The sequence below is a fragment of the Barbatula barbatula genome (assembly GCF_947034865.1).
Source record: "Barbatula barbatula genome assembly, chromosome: 14".
NCBI lineage: Eukaryota > Metazoa > Chordata > Actinopteri > Cypriniformes > Nemacheilidae > Barbatula > Barbatula barbatula.
In genome coordinates, this window is record NC_136777.1 from 4401792 (window position 1) to 4417335 (window position 15544).

At 39.1% G+C, this 15544-nt stretch overlaps 1 protein-coding gene across 1 annotated transcript in view; it reads right to left on the reverse strand.

Moving 5' to 3' along the window:
• adgrb3 (adhesion G protein-coupled receptor B3) overlaps window positions 1–15544 on the reverse strand; it is a 126213-nt gene that overhangs the window by 41171 nt on the left and 69498 nt on the right. The window contains exons 8-11 of the mRNA XM_079472393.1: window positions 13927–14033; window positions 11899–12093; window positions 9321–9389; window positions 4386–4494 (exon numbers count right to left, since the gene is read on the reverse strand). Coding sequence (XP_079328519.1) covers window positions 4386–4494; window positions 9321–9389; window positions 11899–12093; window positions 13927–14033 — 480 coding nt within the window. The remainder of the gene's footprint in view (window positions 1–4385; window positions 4495–9320; window positions 9390–11898; window positions 12094–13926; window positions 14034–15544) is intronic.

A 15544-nucleotide genomic window follows, 5' to 3' on the forward strand; every position in this document is an offset into this window, starting at 1 on the left:
ATCCCACAATGCAAATGTCATGATTCTGCCTGCTCTTGTCTTGATTTTCTGGTCTAGGGGCAGAATCATGACAGACCCACGTGTTTTATGTGGAGAGGAACATATGGTCAATCAGGACATAATATGCGTTCTCTCCTGTCTCGTCATTTGGCCCCGCCCCTCTCGTTACTAGTATAGCTTTCCTCCTGTGTCGCATTACCCACACCTGCCCATTGTTATCTCCTTTGTTAGTCTACCTATTTAATGCCCTCTTGTCTATTGTCTTGTGCTGGTTTGTTGTACTTGGTTCATGCTTTCATGCTTTATGCCATGTCGTGGAGTGACTATTATTATAGTCTAGTCAGTGTCAGTGTGAGTGTTCTGTTAGTCTAGGTGTTTTTTGTAGTCAAAGTTCTTGTCAAGTGTTAGTCCTCAGTTTGTGTACTCTGTTTTGTTACCCCCTCGTGGGGTTTTGTTCCTGTTTTATTATTAAAGTCCTTGTTAACCCCTTCACCCCTGTGGCTGCCTGCGTTTGGGTTCTCCCCTGAGATCTCTCCCCGAGATCCGTGACAGCAAAGCTCTCAACTTGACCTTCTATTCCCTGTGAGATGAATGAATCTGATGTAGTGTCGTCGATTTTTTTATATCTCCTTCCTTACTGCGTATTATATCAGACAGCTACGTCTTAAGACATTTTAAAACCAAACAGATTAAAGGTCAGGTGTGTCGTTTTTTCTATAGTAAAAATCTGTCGCCCATCCCAGCTTAATATGCAGAGACAGCTATACACCTAAACCATTCTCCCCCAAAAAAGTGTACGAAATGTAGTACGGCCTAGTCAGACTGTGTCTGTTTATTTGACGAATAATAGAGAGGGCGATTGTTCAGTAGGCGTTGTTGCAATGTAACAACGTAAGCAATGAGAAATTGAATTGGTGACGCTGCACAATTCCAATAAAAAGCAGAAAAACAATGTTGGAAATTGAAGGGACTCTTACGCGGACAGGCTTAAATTATCTCCCGCCACACTCATTAATTCAACGCATCTGCCTCTTTGTGTGAGGTCCATCGGTTTGGATGTTCTAGAAGCTGTTTGCCTGCTCATGACTGTGGCGTGAAGTCTCTGTGTGTAACGGTCCTTAGGGAACCCTGCCAAGAGACACATCGCCACCTGCGCCCACCTGTAACTAATAAACTTAATCACTGAATCTCAGAGATTGAAAACAGAGAAAAATTTGCATATTTTGGAACATCAAAATGTTGGTGCAATCTTTAAATACCAGTCATTGTAAGGTATATATTGGAGTTGATGGAAGGACCACTCTACTCAATGAATGTGCACCAATCGATGTCCATTAAACGCATCTAGAAAAAAATCACATTTCAGCTTTAAAGACTGCAGTTACTGCAGGAGCAAATCTTTGTTTATTCTCACTGGGAGTCTGTAATGAAGGTTACTTTGCTAAAAGAGGACGGAGGAGTGTGGAGTGTTGACAGAAGGTATTTATTATAGTGTCAAGAAGGTGCTATAAATTTGCCAGGGAATGATGCTGCAATATCTTACTATGACAGATGATTTCACTTGGCTAGTTCAGGCAGACCTGTTTCTGTTCTTTTAATCAATGCGAGCAGACTCTAACTCAGAAGTCGTTTCATTTTACTGAGAAGGATAAGGAAATTGACATTGCTGATGCCAAAGAAACAAATAGGGATTAACACTTCTTTTCAATTTTGGCCTTGAGGATTTGCCATTCTTTCATAAGCAAGTCATTACTTGAATATTTGTTGGAAATAATAAACATTTATGTAAAAATAACTTTGGCTGTCAGTCAAAACGGGAGAGTTTTGTGTGGGTGTCCTGATCGGTTTAAAACAGCTTTGAAGGTCACGATTTGTTCATTCATTCAGATTAAAAGAGTGTCAAACCAAATAATGATTAGGTTAGAAATCGGGTAAAATATTAGATGTCTTGAAATAAGAAATATATATATATATATATATATATATATATATATATATATATATACTGCATACAGCTACAGACCATCTAAAAATGATTTGATTTACTATTTATAGTGTTTTTAGGTAAAATCATCATTTTTGTTTCATTCTGTGAACTCGCATTTATTTGCAGAAAATGAAAACTAGTGAAACAGGTCAAAATAACAGAAGATATGCTTTATATAGGTTCACCTTCACCTTTAAGTAATACAACAGTAATTTGCATGTATTTAGGAAAAGAAAAAAGTATATTTTACATGTGATAACCTTGATTTTTATCACAGTTTTCATGTGTCTTGTCATGCTGTCAGTCTTTCACATTGCTGTTGGGTGACTTTATGTCATTCCTGAAGTTTGATTTTGGTGAAATTCAACAGACACTGGACTGGGATGCCCACAATGCATCTGGAAATGGTGTTTAAATGAAAATCTGTAATGCTCTCTTATACGTTTCCGCACCTGTATATACATCCCTACTGTATGTACATACAGTACATACATACACTTAGCGGCACAATCCTACAATACAACGCCTTTGTCTTGATTTCGCTCTAGGCCTTTGAAAAAGAAGAATCGCTGTCTATATACAACATTACAACGTAACAAAGCTCCATCTCTTTGCCAAATTGCACTCTGGGAAAAGAAACGCTCGGTACAAATGCACGGATGCGCAGCATGTTTGGCTTTCACATATTCTTGATTCTCAAATGAATTCTTAAACCATCGCAGAAGCCTCTCAGCAGCTTTTAGCGAGTTTTCTCTGTTTCAATATCACCTTGCGACTCTATAACTAATGGGGTCTTGATTAGAATAATACTTTGTGTCTTTAAAGGCTAAAATCACCTTTTTATAAAATCAATGATGGTAAAGCTGTACTATATAACCGGGAACAATGAAATGGCTGGGTCATGAGATCAAGTGTGGAAGTCTGATGCTCATATGCTTGTACTTCAAATTAGTGCTCGCAAAGTTAGCTTCTTTGTATCTAATATAGATGGCTGAAAATCAGATAACAAATAGTGGGCATAAAAGCAACAGAGACATAATGTCTGAGGAGAAGCATCTGCTTAAAAAATGTTCTCGGTTTCTTGATTGAATCGCTGGAGTTTGTTCACGCATCTGTTAGCAGCAGCTGGTCTAATAGAGTTTAACCTTCATAGCACGATACGGCTGTCACACTATTAATCGCGATTAAGCACATCAAGAATAAACGTTTTTGTTGATATAATATATGTCTGTATACTGTGCTTATTACTTTTGTATTTCTAAAAACATACACATAAATGCATATACTGTATATTTAGGAAGTATTTACATATAGTTATCTATATTTACCAATAATTTAAATTATTTATAAATGTTTATTCATTTTAACATTTAATATTTTCTAAAATATATGCATGTATGTGTATGTGTTTGTAAATACGAAATGATCATGCACAGTACACCGACATATATTTGTGAACAAATGCGACAATCAAACATGTTCTTCTAGCTTAACAGGTCATTACCATTGCCAAGGTGTTCAAATATAGACCTGTAAATTGGATAAAAGTGTCTATCACTTGCAAATGCTAACAAAACAAGCATCTGTGTCCAAATATTTCTGAAGGGCATCCTCCTTCAAACCATCAAACCTGGCTTTAAATACATATTGTATATAACAGCATGTCTTGAGAGAAAAAACTTTTATGGCAAGCTACATAAAACAAGTTATCATAAAAGAAGATATCAAAGGTGCCCTTGAATGCAATTTCCTTTTTAATGACGGTTGGCTTTAAGAACCATTCCCAACATTCCAGACTCAACTATATGTCTGCTGATGGAGAGCAAGGTCATCCTAATCCATTCATTTCATATTTGTTGAGCTCTGCAATTCACGCAGATTGCAATTTTGTGGGTCAATGTTCCGTGCCTTCGAATAAAGAGAACTGCACTTCAGCACCGGAAGCCAACACATTTTTTTGTCATTTAAACTTCGTTCTACTCAAATCACTTAGTGCGAGACAGTGGTTAGCACTGGAGTGATGTCGTGAAAAACATGGTGACTCGCGCTGCCAAAACCTTTCTTTATAAATCAGATTGTTAACAGGTTAACCAGGTGCGTCGAAGCTCCATTATAGATTTCCAACAGCATGCAGGAGGATGGAAGAGAAATGATTTTGTTTTCCAAAATAGAAATCTCCTCTCACACGAGCCTATATACGATGAGGCTGTTTGCATGAGAATTTAGCACATTAAGTGGAAAGGGCTAGATTTTAATTAACATTATCGACTGGATGGCTATGCCCCCCTACCTCTCCCCCTCCATGCCCCATTTATCCTCAATTACGGACGACGCACAGAATCGACATCGAGAGTCTGTGGGTGGTGCAAGGCTCTGCAGATCTGTCTGGAGGTCTTACCCAGGTTTCCCGTCATCAGGTAGGCGTTGTGAAAGTCCTTCATTCCCAGCCCGACGATGTGGATGAACTCTTCTATGACCTGCATTAGCTCCACTGATCCCGGGTATATCTAGGAGGGGAGACAAATGAGGGAAAAAGAGCAAATTGTAACCTGTAAATGAATTTTCATCGCAGATAAAAAGAGACTCGAGGATGGATTTGTTATTAAACTACATTTCAATGTTCTGAAAGCAGAAATAAAAAGATAAGCAGGACAAAGTTTGATGTAGGCATCAAAGTATTTAGAAATAGAAGGTTAAACACACATATAGAAAGAAATCTGACAAGTTAAATAAAGAATACAGTATAAACCTAAACTACCATGTGCGGTGGACAAAGTTTGAAAGTGTATTTAATATCTAAATATTGACTTGATTTAGAGAAGGGCAGTCAAACGATTAATCATAAATATGTCATAATCATAAAAGTTTGTGTTTACATAATAAATGTCTGTGTACTGTGTATATTAAATTTGTATTTAAAAACACGTAGACATTCATGTATACATATTTAGGATATATTTACATGTAGTTATTTATATTTACCATCATTTCTATTATATATAATATTTGTATAATGTGTATGTTGCTATAAATACAAAATGAATATGGACAGAACACAGACATATATTATGTAAACGCAAACTTTTATTCTGGATGCGATTAATCGCGATTAATTGTTTGATAGCATTTAAGAGAAACAAACATTACCAAGTCAACATGATCCTTTAAAACTGGACATTAAATGCATTTACCAACAATTAAAAAAATCTCATCAATGAGATTAAATGGAGAGCAAATGGAAACATCTGCTTTTACAGTACATCAAAGTAAAAAAACTGAAATCTATATCTCCAATTTGTCACTAACTGAGGTCAGATTTGCTACGTCTGCAATCAAAATTCAATATTACTGAATCATTCAAAATAAACTCGATACATTTTCCATATAATGTACTGAAATCCAAATGATTGTACCTATATAATCTATATTTATCTCTCAGCTCAATCATCTTAATTGATTTTTCACAATTGTCTCATTTGTTTCAATTTTCTCTCCTATGCAATTTCTAGCCAATATCTGAGCCTAAGGTACTTAAATGAAACACAACTGAGAACTCCATCAAATCTAATCTCTGAAAGAGCATTCTCAAAGCAATACCACTTTCCTCTGGGCAGGCAGATAAATGAAGCCCTAACACAACAGTATCTGAGAAAGCAGCCTGTTAACACACTTCTAGACCCAAACGACTTACACTTTTGGAAAGAGACTATAAAGTCTTTGTAAAGGGCACTTTCTCTGTATCTCATCCTTTAGAGCTGAGCTTCCTGTCTGTTCAGTCCTTCACAAAGACAAACTTGCTCTGCAGAATGATTGTGCCGGGCTTACAGCCTCTCTAGAGGGCCAGCCATCAGTGTCAGAGCAAATGTAGAAGAGGAATTCAGACCTATAGCTGGAGCTGTGGGTCAACACCCACCCACCACCACCACCCGACTGCACCGTCTCAGACTGTCAAAGAACCCGCTCTCTTTCATTCAACAGCATCATGGTCTGCTGAACCAACGCTTGACCTTCAAATGCCTGAACTCGGCTATTTACCTCTGCCATCACTCCCAAAGTCCTCAAAGATCTTTAGAAGGTACAGGCGGGTTGGGACGAAGCATCTTTTAGGCATTTTCAGACTGATTTCTAGCGGTTTATAGATTTTATATTCAATAACTTCATATTTAAAAATGAACAAACTTTTATTCTGTGGTGTAACATCCACCAAAGAATGTGTAAGATCAGTCTTAAGAATCTCTCAGCATCACAAATGCTGGAAACAGAGTGTTTACCCTTATACCCAGCAGCTTCTCATATCATTAGCATCCTCCGAACAGTCTCTCCTCGTGACAACAAAAAACGTGCAAAAACACATTGCAGCCAATCTGCAAAAGACAAAAAAATAAAAAGAGGGCGCAGAAAAATACCGCTGAGTGACATTTGATAATTAGCACCCTTAGTGAGGTGCAGAAACGGGGCGATGGAGTCACATATCTAATAATCCCCCTGGCGGGAGTCGGACGCTGCGTTCGCACGGGGCCGATCTTGGGCCGAGCCAATCAGATGGCTGTGGACGGAGAGAGAGATGCTGAGGGCAAGCAGGCAGATAGGCCCTCCCCCCTCGGTCAGACTGGCGGGGGACAGCGGAGTGCATCTCTCTCCATGGCAACAGCGCTGTGCTGCTGAAGTGTGCAGGAAGACAGCAGTGCGGGAAATGGCTGAGGCAGACGGCCATTAGATGAACCAGCATGGTTGCTGCACACAGTTAATAATGCAAATCACTGTTATCTCATAGAGTATATATCATAGTGTACATACAGATTTACACAACATAATTGTCATTGTTCCTTTTGTGGTATTCCACAGTTTTGATGAGCTTTCCATTTTCCTATAATGTGGTAAAATTATGTGTTAGAAAACTTGACAGGTAGTGTATATACAGTTATAGAGATTTATTGCATGGGGGTGTATATAAAACTGATTTGTGTTGAAAATAAAGTAGGCTAAATTGTTATTTTACATAAATTAAAGTTAACCAAAGAGTAAAATACATACACAACCAATGCATGATTAAATAATACGCAAACTGAGAATAGCATATTTATATTTTAGCAAACTATTTCCTGGGGCTTTTCAAAAGATATCAACTAGTCAAGTATTGTGCAAAAGGGTTGCCAGATCTGCAGAACAAAACCATCCAAACTAGCTTAAAATCAACCCCAGAGTAAATACCAAAACTCAAAATATGCCACCCCTATATCCAATATATATATTTTAAAGTTACTCTTATGCTTTACATACAATTTCATTTTAAGGATAACTGAATATACTAGTAGGCTTAATCATATAGTCAGTTGTCATAAGGTTCCTCAGGATACCTTACAAAGGACCGCTGATAAACAAGATCTTTCCACCTGTAACCCACAGAATAAAAAAGAACTTGTGGCAACAGTTTAAAAGTAGCCCCATTATGGTTAAAAAATACAGACTTGGCAGCGTTGACTGTAAATGGCATTGGTTGTAAGGTGTAAAGTACTTTCAAATACATTTTCAAATATACATCCTTTTCAGAGTGTTTTTACTTTGGAAAAAATGTACTACATCGTAAAGCATATATCATATATATGTGGATTTGATTTACCTTTCAAACTTCAGTACATTAAACATTACTTAACTTAAGTAAAAATTTTAACAATCTACCAAGCAATAGTAAGTGAAAACTATGATATAGGCTTTGTAATGTAGGGCCTAGTAAATGGACGGAAGTAAAAAAATTCAAATTAAAAACACATTAAATGATAAAGTACATACAGTATATTTGTAAATGTACTTGAGAGTAGAAATACTTAAATGTTTAGTTCAAGCAAAAATGAACATTCTGTCATCATTTACTCACCCTCAAGTTGTTCTGAGAAATATATTTGGGAAAATGCTTGTGACCAACAGTTCTTTATAAACTTTTGTGTTGTACACAAATGAAGATATTTTGAAGAATGTAGGAAAGCAAGCAGTTCTGGGGCACTTTGGGTCGTTTTTCCACTGTTTGGTTACAAGCATTCTTCCAAATATCTCCCTCTGTGTTCATCTGAACAAAGACATTTATACAGATCTGGAACAACTTAAGGTTGAGTAAATGACATCATTTTCATTTTTGGGTGCCCTGAAATGTGCATGTCAAAACAATCTGAATAAATATGTTTAATAAATGCATACATTTACGCGTAATATAATGCAAATACCAGATATCATTTGTCGCTAAAACCGAAGCCAGAGCAGACAGAGCCTTTCTCTTCTGTCTTTCTCCCGCTGAATACCGGCAAGCACCATGAATCTGAGGTGTGAACTCGAGACAGGCGATCAAAGCTCAGTCTGTGAACGCCAGGCAGGCTGACTTTGTAGAAGATGACAAGACAGGCAGACCAGATAAAATCCTGGGTGATCTTTAAACGTCTGGTCTCTTTGAGGTCAATCATTTAGCAGGGCCGCTGACAACCACCTCAGATGTCCTTTAATGATTTGAGGAGCTCGAAGATTTAATCTGCGACAAAGCCGAGGAGCAGCGAATGAAAGAAACATCACGACGGCTCCGAAGACCGGTTTAGGCACGCAAAACAGCTCCGGGAAAACAAGCGACCCGCTACGTGACCTGATCTCCAAACACGCTTCAGACTGAGAAACACATCACTTGTGACACTCTCCTACTGTACACTCTATTAAGGGCTAATTCGGTTGACACGCAGGACCCTTTCTGCCTCAAGGACACGTGTTTCAGCACAGCTCTCACGAAAACATTAGAACTCCAAAGCAGCTTATGTTTGACATACAGTTACATTACCACTGTCTGTTTAAGAGGCATTACAAGTTTAAGCCTAAAGAGAAAATAATAAAGGCAATCAAAACCACAATACTGCACTTAGCAGAGATTTTATTCAAGTTTCAGAAGAACACTGAGCTCTGCACAACCCAAATCCCTCCTTTACACCGTCTCATGTGTGAGCGAGAAAAGACAATGCGTCACATCGCTTAAGGATGAGCAGCACAGAGGCTGGACGTTTGTTGCCAGTGCTGCTGCCCTCAAGTGGCCGCAGCGAGTACTGCAAATGCCCTTCCACCAATCACCACAGCAGGCAGGTCTGTGTTTGGCAGAGAGAGCTCGATCTGACGCAGCTCTGCCTGTGGAGACATCCGCCCCCTTGACCTAACAATTACCTAAAGCATCTGCACGGCTGATAGCCATTGATTCGCTGGGGGCTCATCACACAATGTTCAGCCGCAGAGCGAGTCGGAAAGACACAACACCAGATACTGTTTGAGATGTCAAGCTTCACGAACGGTGCAGGACATTCACACCCACCTGTTGTGCGTCTTCCCACTTCTCCCTGTTCTCCTCCTCTAGAAGATTACTGATGATCTGGAAAAAATTCTGAGTGGGGAGAAAAGAAAACATCACGGGTCAAAATAAAAGGGGGGATATCGGAAAGGGGATTCTTTCATTGCTGTCCATTTGGTTTGGAGACATAAATTTGACTTTTAAAGGTAGTAAAACCTGTTTTTTTGTCTTGCTTTCAACTACAAATATTTAAACGCTCTTAAAAAAGATTACTTTTACTTGCGGGCAAAATTGCATTGGAAATGAAACTTAATTTAAGACGTATTAGCTGAAAACAAGATTATTTTGAATTAGGCAAATTGTTCCCGTTTTTAAGCAGAAATCAAACTACTAATGTGAAGTCTATACTTAAAACAAGCATTTAAAAATATTTGCCAGTGGGGTAAGAAACCTTTAATTCAATATACTGAATTATCTCTACAAAAATGTCTTGCTGCATAATTGAGTTTCAAGTAAATGTTGTTTCAAGGACATTCATTTTCCTTAGAATATTTAGAGAACAAGACAAAAACTCTGATTAAGAAAACATTCAAGCAAAGTGAAAATAACAGCTGAAGCCTTTACAGGAACGGTTCAGCCAAAATTTTAAATTCTGTCATCATTTATTCACCTTCATGTCATTCTAAACCTTTCTTTCTTCTGCAGAACACAACAGAAGATATTTCAGCATCGGCCCCCATTGGCTTCCATTGTATGGGCACATACAACTCAAACATTTCTCAAAATATCTTCTCTTGTGTTCCAGAAAAGAAAGCATCATATGAATAAATGCAGAATTTTTGTTTTTGGGTGAACTGTCCCTTTAAGTCTATAAGGTACAGTAATATACAAGTATTCGTTATGTCTGAACAAATACATTAACAAAAGAAGTCTGAATACAGGATATTTCTTCTCAAATAATACAAAAAAAGTCACTTCACATTTATTTGTACATCTTTTTCTACAATGCATATTGGTTCAAGCTTAGCAAAAATAGGCTGACAGAGCATTCTGCAAAAGTACTAGTTTTCTATTTCTGAAGCCATTGCATTATTCATAGACAGCCATGATACATTTATGTTGTCCTATATCATTTCCAAGAGATAAAGTGAGCACGAATAAGGCACGACACACGCCGTGTTAAATACAAAAAGTTTTTATTGGGACACTAAGAGGACTGGATTCTTTATTTCATCTCAATGATTTAGTCAGATTTGTATTATCCTTTTTTATTGTGTTTTATTGTTTAACACAAAGAAATATCTTTAAAAAATGAGCAACTAGGATTTCAGAACTGTTTTTAGTTTTTCTAAATTATCTTCTTTTGTGTTTAACACAACAAAATGTTCTACAATGGTAGTCAATGGTGCCCCAGAAATATCAGTTGCTTACATTCTTCCAAATATCTTTCTTTGTGTCCAGCAGAACAAAGAAGTTTAAATATACAGGTTTGGAGCAAATTGACGATGAGAAGATTTTTGGATGAACTATACCTGTCATTATGGCAGATTTATAGCAAAACACTGGCGAGTCTGACATGTGAAGCATTGGCTCTTACAAACTGTCATACGGTATAATGAAGAGTTTCTCCTGCCTTGTTGAAGGTCTAAACAAATAGCATCATGAGGAATTAAGTGATTCCTGATTTACTGGGAGATGATGGGATACGTCCAGCGGCTACAACTCTAAAACACACCTGGGATTTCCTGCTGCTTTCAATTTCAGGGATTGGTTGATCTTCTCTAAGCACTCAAATGTGCGCATAATTGAGGAAAACGACAGTCTGTGCATACGAGTTTGAAGGCGCTTAGGAGATCGGCGTACTCCAATACTGGAAAGAGAGCAGCGTGCCTGGGCTGAATGAGATATCCTGCTGGACGTGTGCCTGTCTTTTCTGTTTGCCGTTCTGCCTCTGTGCCATGAAAGACAGGAGAGAGGCAGCATCTTGGCTCTGACACGTTTGTTTTTCTACTTGAATGCGTCCGCTTAAACACACCGTTAATATGTTCTAAAAGACATGGCACACATGGGTTGGGCGGATGGGCCGCTCCTGTTTGCATTGGGGCACGGATAAAACCCGCCCACGACACTAACACGCCAACGTGCACATTAGGCTGCGTGTTACGCAAAAATGACCATGGTTTTGAAAGCAGTTCGTGAGCAATCGGTTTATTGTGGCATTAAAATGCTTTGAAATGGAATCAGATAGACTCGGCGACAATCGCTTATCAGCAGCTGGCGCACAGTGTCAAAATCCTATAAGCTCTCCGTGAGGGGCAGAAGCGGGGAGATGTTTATCAATAGTGCGGCAAGAAGTTACAATACCATTTTGAAGGTTCTGTAAGTGATGTGGGCTGTTTTGCTGACCGCCAACATTTCGCCGACTTTAACTGCATGACCTGAAACCGCAACTAAGTTCCTTTGAAAACTCAACTAGCTAACTGCCACATTCTAAGCAGCTTTACCTCTATTCAGACCAAAAAAGTCATATGAAAATTGCTTTGAAACACAAGGTCGGCATACATAAAACGTATTTCACCAAAACATCACATTTCTTTCTCACCTGCACGTCATCTGAAGAGGGTTCGTAGCTGGCCCTTTTGAAGGTGTCCGTAACGTTCCGAAGAATCTCCACTGAGGACAGAAGGTCACCGGCGTAGAAATTGCGTCTCTGGGTGAGATCCAGCAGGACCTTTGTTACTTGGGACATACCATCCCCTGCCAGATTCCTCTGACCTTTAGCAAGGTGCCCCTGGACCTGGAGACAGACGCAGGGAAAGAGACTGGGTTCTGTGTGTCCTTCAAAGACTGCAACACACACTGCTCACGTCAGTAACTGGAATTGTAGTATCAAAAACTCCTGGTTACCTATATATACCTATATAAATATATAGCATAAATGATATATACACAGTACTGACAATAATTGTCATATTAAAAATCATGATTATCAATATTTTGCTCATTTCAAACACATGATAATATGGTAATAAATAAATCTTTTTTTAACATTTAAAATGGCTTACAAACTCTTTCTCTCTCCAACAAAATACACAAAATAAACAAAATTAAAATAGATTTGAAATAGAATTGTGATAGACCTAACATACCGTATATACAATAGTATAAATGTAGATAAATAAACGCTATATAAAAACATATTACTGAAGGATCGGTCATTGTCATTAATGAAGAAATATTAAATACAAAGGTTGTCCTGGATTAGTGACATCATGAATCCCAAAATGTACGTTGACCCTGACCCCTAGAACACGGATAGGGTAATCTCAAAACACATAAGTGGTAGACCAATCACAAAAGACAGGCTTGGCTTGACCAATCAGAGCATTTTGGAAGGAGGGACTTCATAGAACCAGGAACTCAACAGCCTGTTTTCTGATCATTGAGATTAATGTGTATAACACAGGGTGAAATATGTAATAAAAGCTTTTTTGGAAAATCGAAACAAGAAAACATATTGTTTGGCACATGATAAACATAATAAAGACTTTTTAAAAAAGGCAAAATAGGCCCCTATTAATATTTAAATATTGAATGTCAACTTTAAGGCAAATAAAGACAGAATTTCAACATTGGGTAAACTTTTTCTTGGAAGCTAAAGCGAGTTATTTTCTTTTCCTGTGAATGAATTGGTGGAGCATTGAATTTCATGTGTCAATACCAGAGAACATAGATGCTTTTATACTTTTTATCAGCATGTAAACAAGTGCCAAATGCATTAATGCACTGTAAATTTACATGTAATCCTTATTTCCAAAATATTTCATCTTCTGCCATATTCACCCCAAATCTACGGGTTAGCCAGAACCTGACATGCTGGACTTATCAAACAAACACAGCGTTGTTTTAAAAGATTCTGAGAGCCACAGTGTTTACACTCTTGAGGGAATGAAAGCCAACGGCTGCATATTAAGCAGCAACAGAAACAAATATTTTAACGTTAATTAATAAAAACAATTTAGACTTCACCCCCAAGCCATACTGTAAGGAACTGACCAATGTACAAGCGTATATAAATCACACCGGCGTGATGTCATGCACACTAACTCAAGAATAAAGCTAAATAATGCTGATTAGATTGTGAGTATATGTATGGGGGTGTTTCGGGGGGGTTGGGATGGGTCAGGTTTTGTCTACGCTGTGGGAACCAAACGTCCCCACAAAAATACAAAAACCCGAAAGCAGCGTGTGTCCAAAAGCCTTCCACAGCAAAAACACAAATCAGCATGCAGCAAGCCTCAAAAAGATAAAAAACAGGACGCTAAAAACAAAAGGATTTAAAACCATTCATTTGCATCAAGCAAAAAACTAGATTGTGCTAAAACATCCATCTCCGGGATTTTACGGGAAATTAGGGCCCTCCATTATTGCGAGCTTTGGAAAAGTGCGAAACTAGCAGTTTAATTTGCCTTTCCGATGATAGCAGTTAATCTTGCAGACCTGCGCGGAGGTCTGGGATGCTGGGGAGCGTGTTGGTGGAAATAGTTTGGGTGATGTTGACGACTGCAGAGGTAATTTATGACACGTCACAAAGACACGGTGGAGCGCGGCGAGCTGACTCTGCACCTACTGATTGTTGCAGGTATCTGTATTCATTTGCGATGCATCGAGCATAGCTGGGCTGTTCCCAATAGGCCACCCCGCGGTGATCCAGCGAGCAGCGTCGACTAGTGGTGCCTGAAAAGAAAGAGGAGGGAAAAGAGAGATTCAGTGACGGCGAGAGAGATAGCTTTTATACTTGTTCCTGTAAGTCTTTTTCTCCTTTACCATTTCACCTGCCAGCCCCACATCTCACATCTGAGGGATAAAAACAGACTCCATCATCGGTTGCAGAATCACTGCCACTGCAGTATAATTCCGCATGGGCAAACGAAACATCTACAATTATGAATTCATGTTAACCTACAATGTGGGTTTTGTGTGTGTTGGTGACTACCCATGAAATCCTGCAACCTGCGATATCAACAAAACCGCCGCCCACATGCGAGAGATGCAATAAACCAGCGCGGGCAGTCTCACACAAACACGCACGATTCCTAAAAAACGTTTTTCGCATCCTACGTATATCGATTTGCATTAACAACACGTCCTGCCTGTAGAACAACCCCACCTGAAACCATCCACCGCACGCGCTCCTCTCACAGACTCTTATCACCTCTCATTCCAACACAGTTCCACCCGCTACCCAGTCAACCTGAGACACAGCTGCCTGCCCCCGAGCCTAGGAATCCGGCACGCGGATCACGGAAAGCCCCCTGCGGTGCCGGATCAAAGCCCTCGTATTCAGAGCTCATCGTTAAACACACTTGGCACCACGGAAGGGGCCAAAGCAGATTTAATCTCTCTCACACACATACAGTAAGATCAGACACACTCAGAAAAATTGGACGAAGCGTGAAAAGTTCTCATTTTTGCCAGCGCAGTTTTAACATCTTCGTTTATCAATCCTTTATTTCCAATTAAACTTCAACCATTCCCAAACATTTGGTTTTTGTTCCTCTAGTTCGTTTCTCGCATTCCGCCGCGCAGCAAAAACAGAGCGAGTTGAATTTAATTCCGACCTCATAATGAATTTCATAAAGATTTTCAAACCGTCTTCGCTGGATCGCACACCAATGCTTTTGCACGACACCAAATTTCAAAGTGGGTTATGTATTAAACAGACAAATCTAACCGCTTCCACCTACGAGTTGACACACTGTTTCTTTCATGTATGATATAATGTTTTCAATGCAAAAACGCACACAAAAAGTGCACACCGGCCGATTGCAGCAATCCACCCACATATTGAAAGGTATCCACAAAGAGATGAATCCACACACACGCATTTTAAATCCGTCTCTGCCTAGTTTCAGCTACACCGGTTCTGCTCGCTGTTTTCACTGGAGTCTGTGGCACTTCTGTCCACATTTTATATTCTTTCTCCACCACCTGCTCTTTCAAGAACAACACAGCCGTGTGACAGAGCATCCTCACAACAGGAGGATGAAGGTGCAGCCCCGAGATACCAAGAGCACTGAGAACAATAGAGCACCTTCTGCCAATCTCACAGCACAATCAATAGGAGCAACATCTCAGAACAGCTATCTCAGATAAACCAACCAACCAGAGAGAGAGAGAGAGAGAGTGTAAGAGAGAGAAAGAGAGAGGCCACAAACTGGATTAATCTTTCATTCTGTGTGCATGAA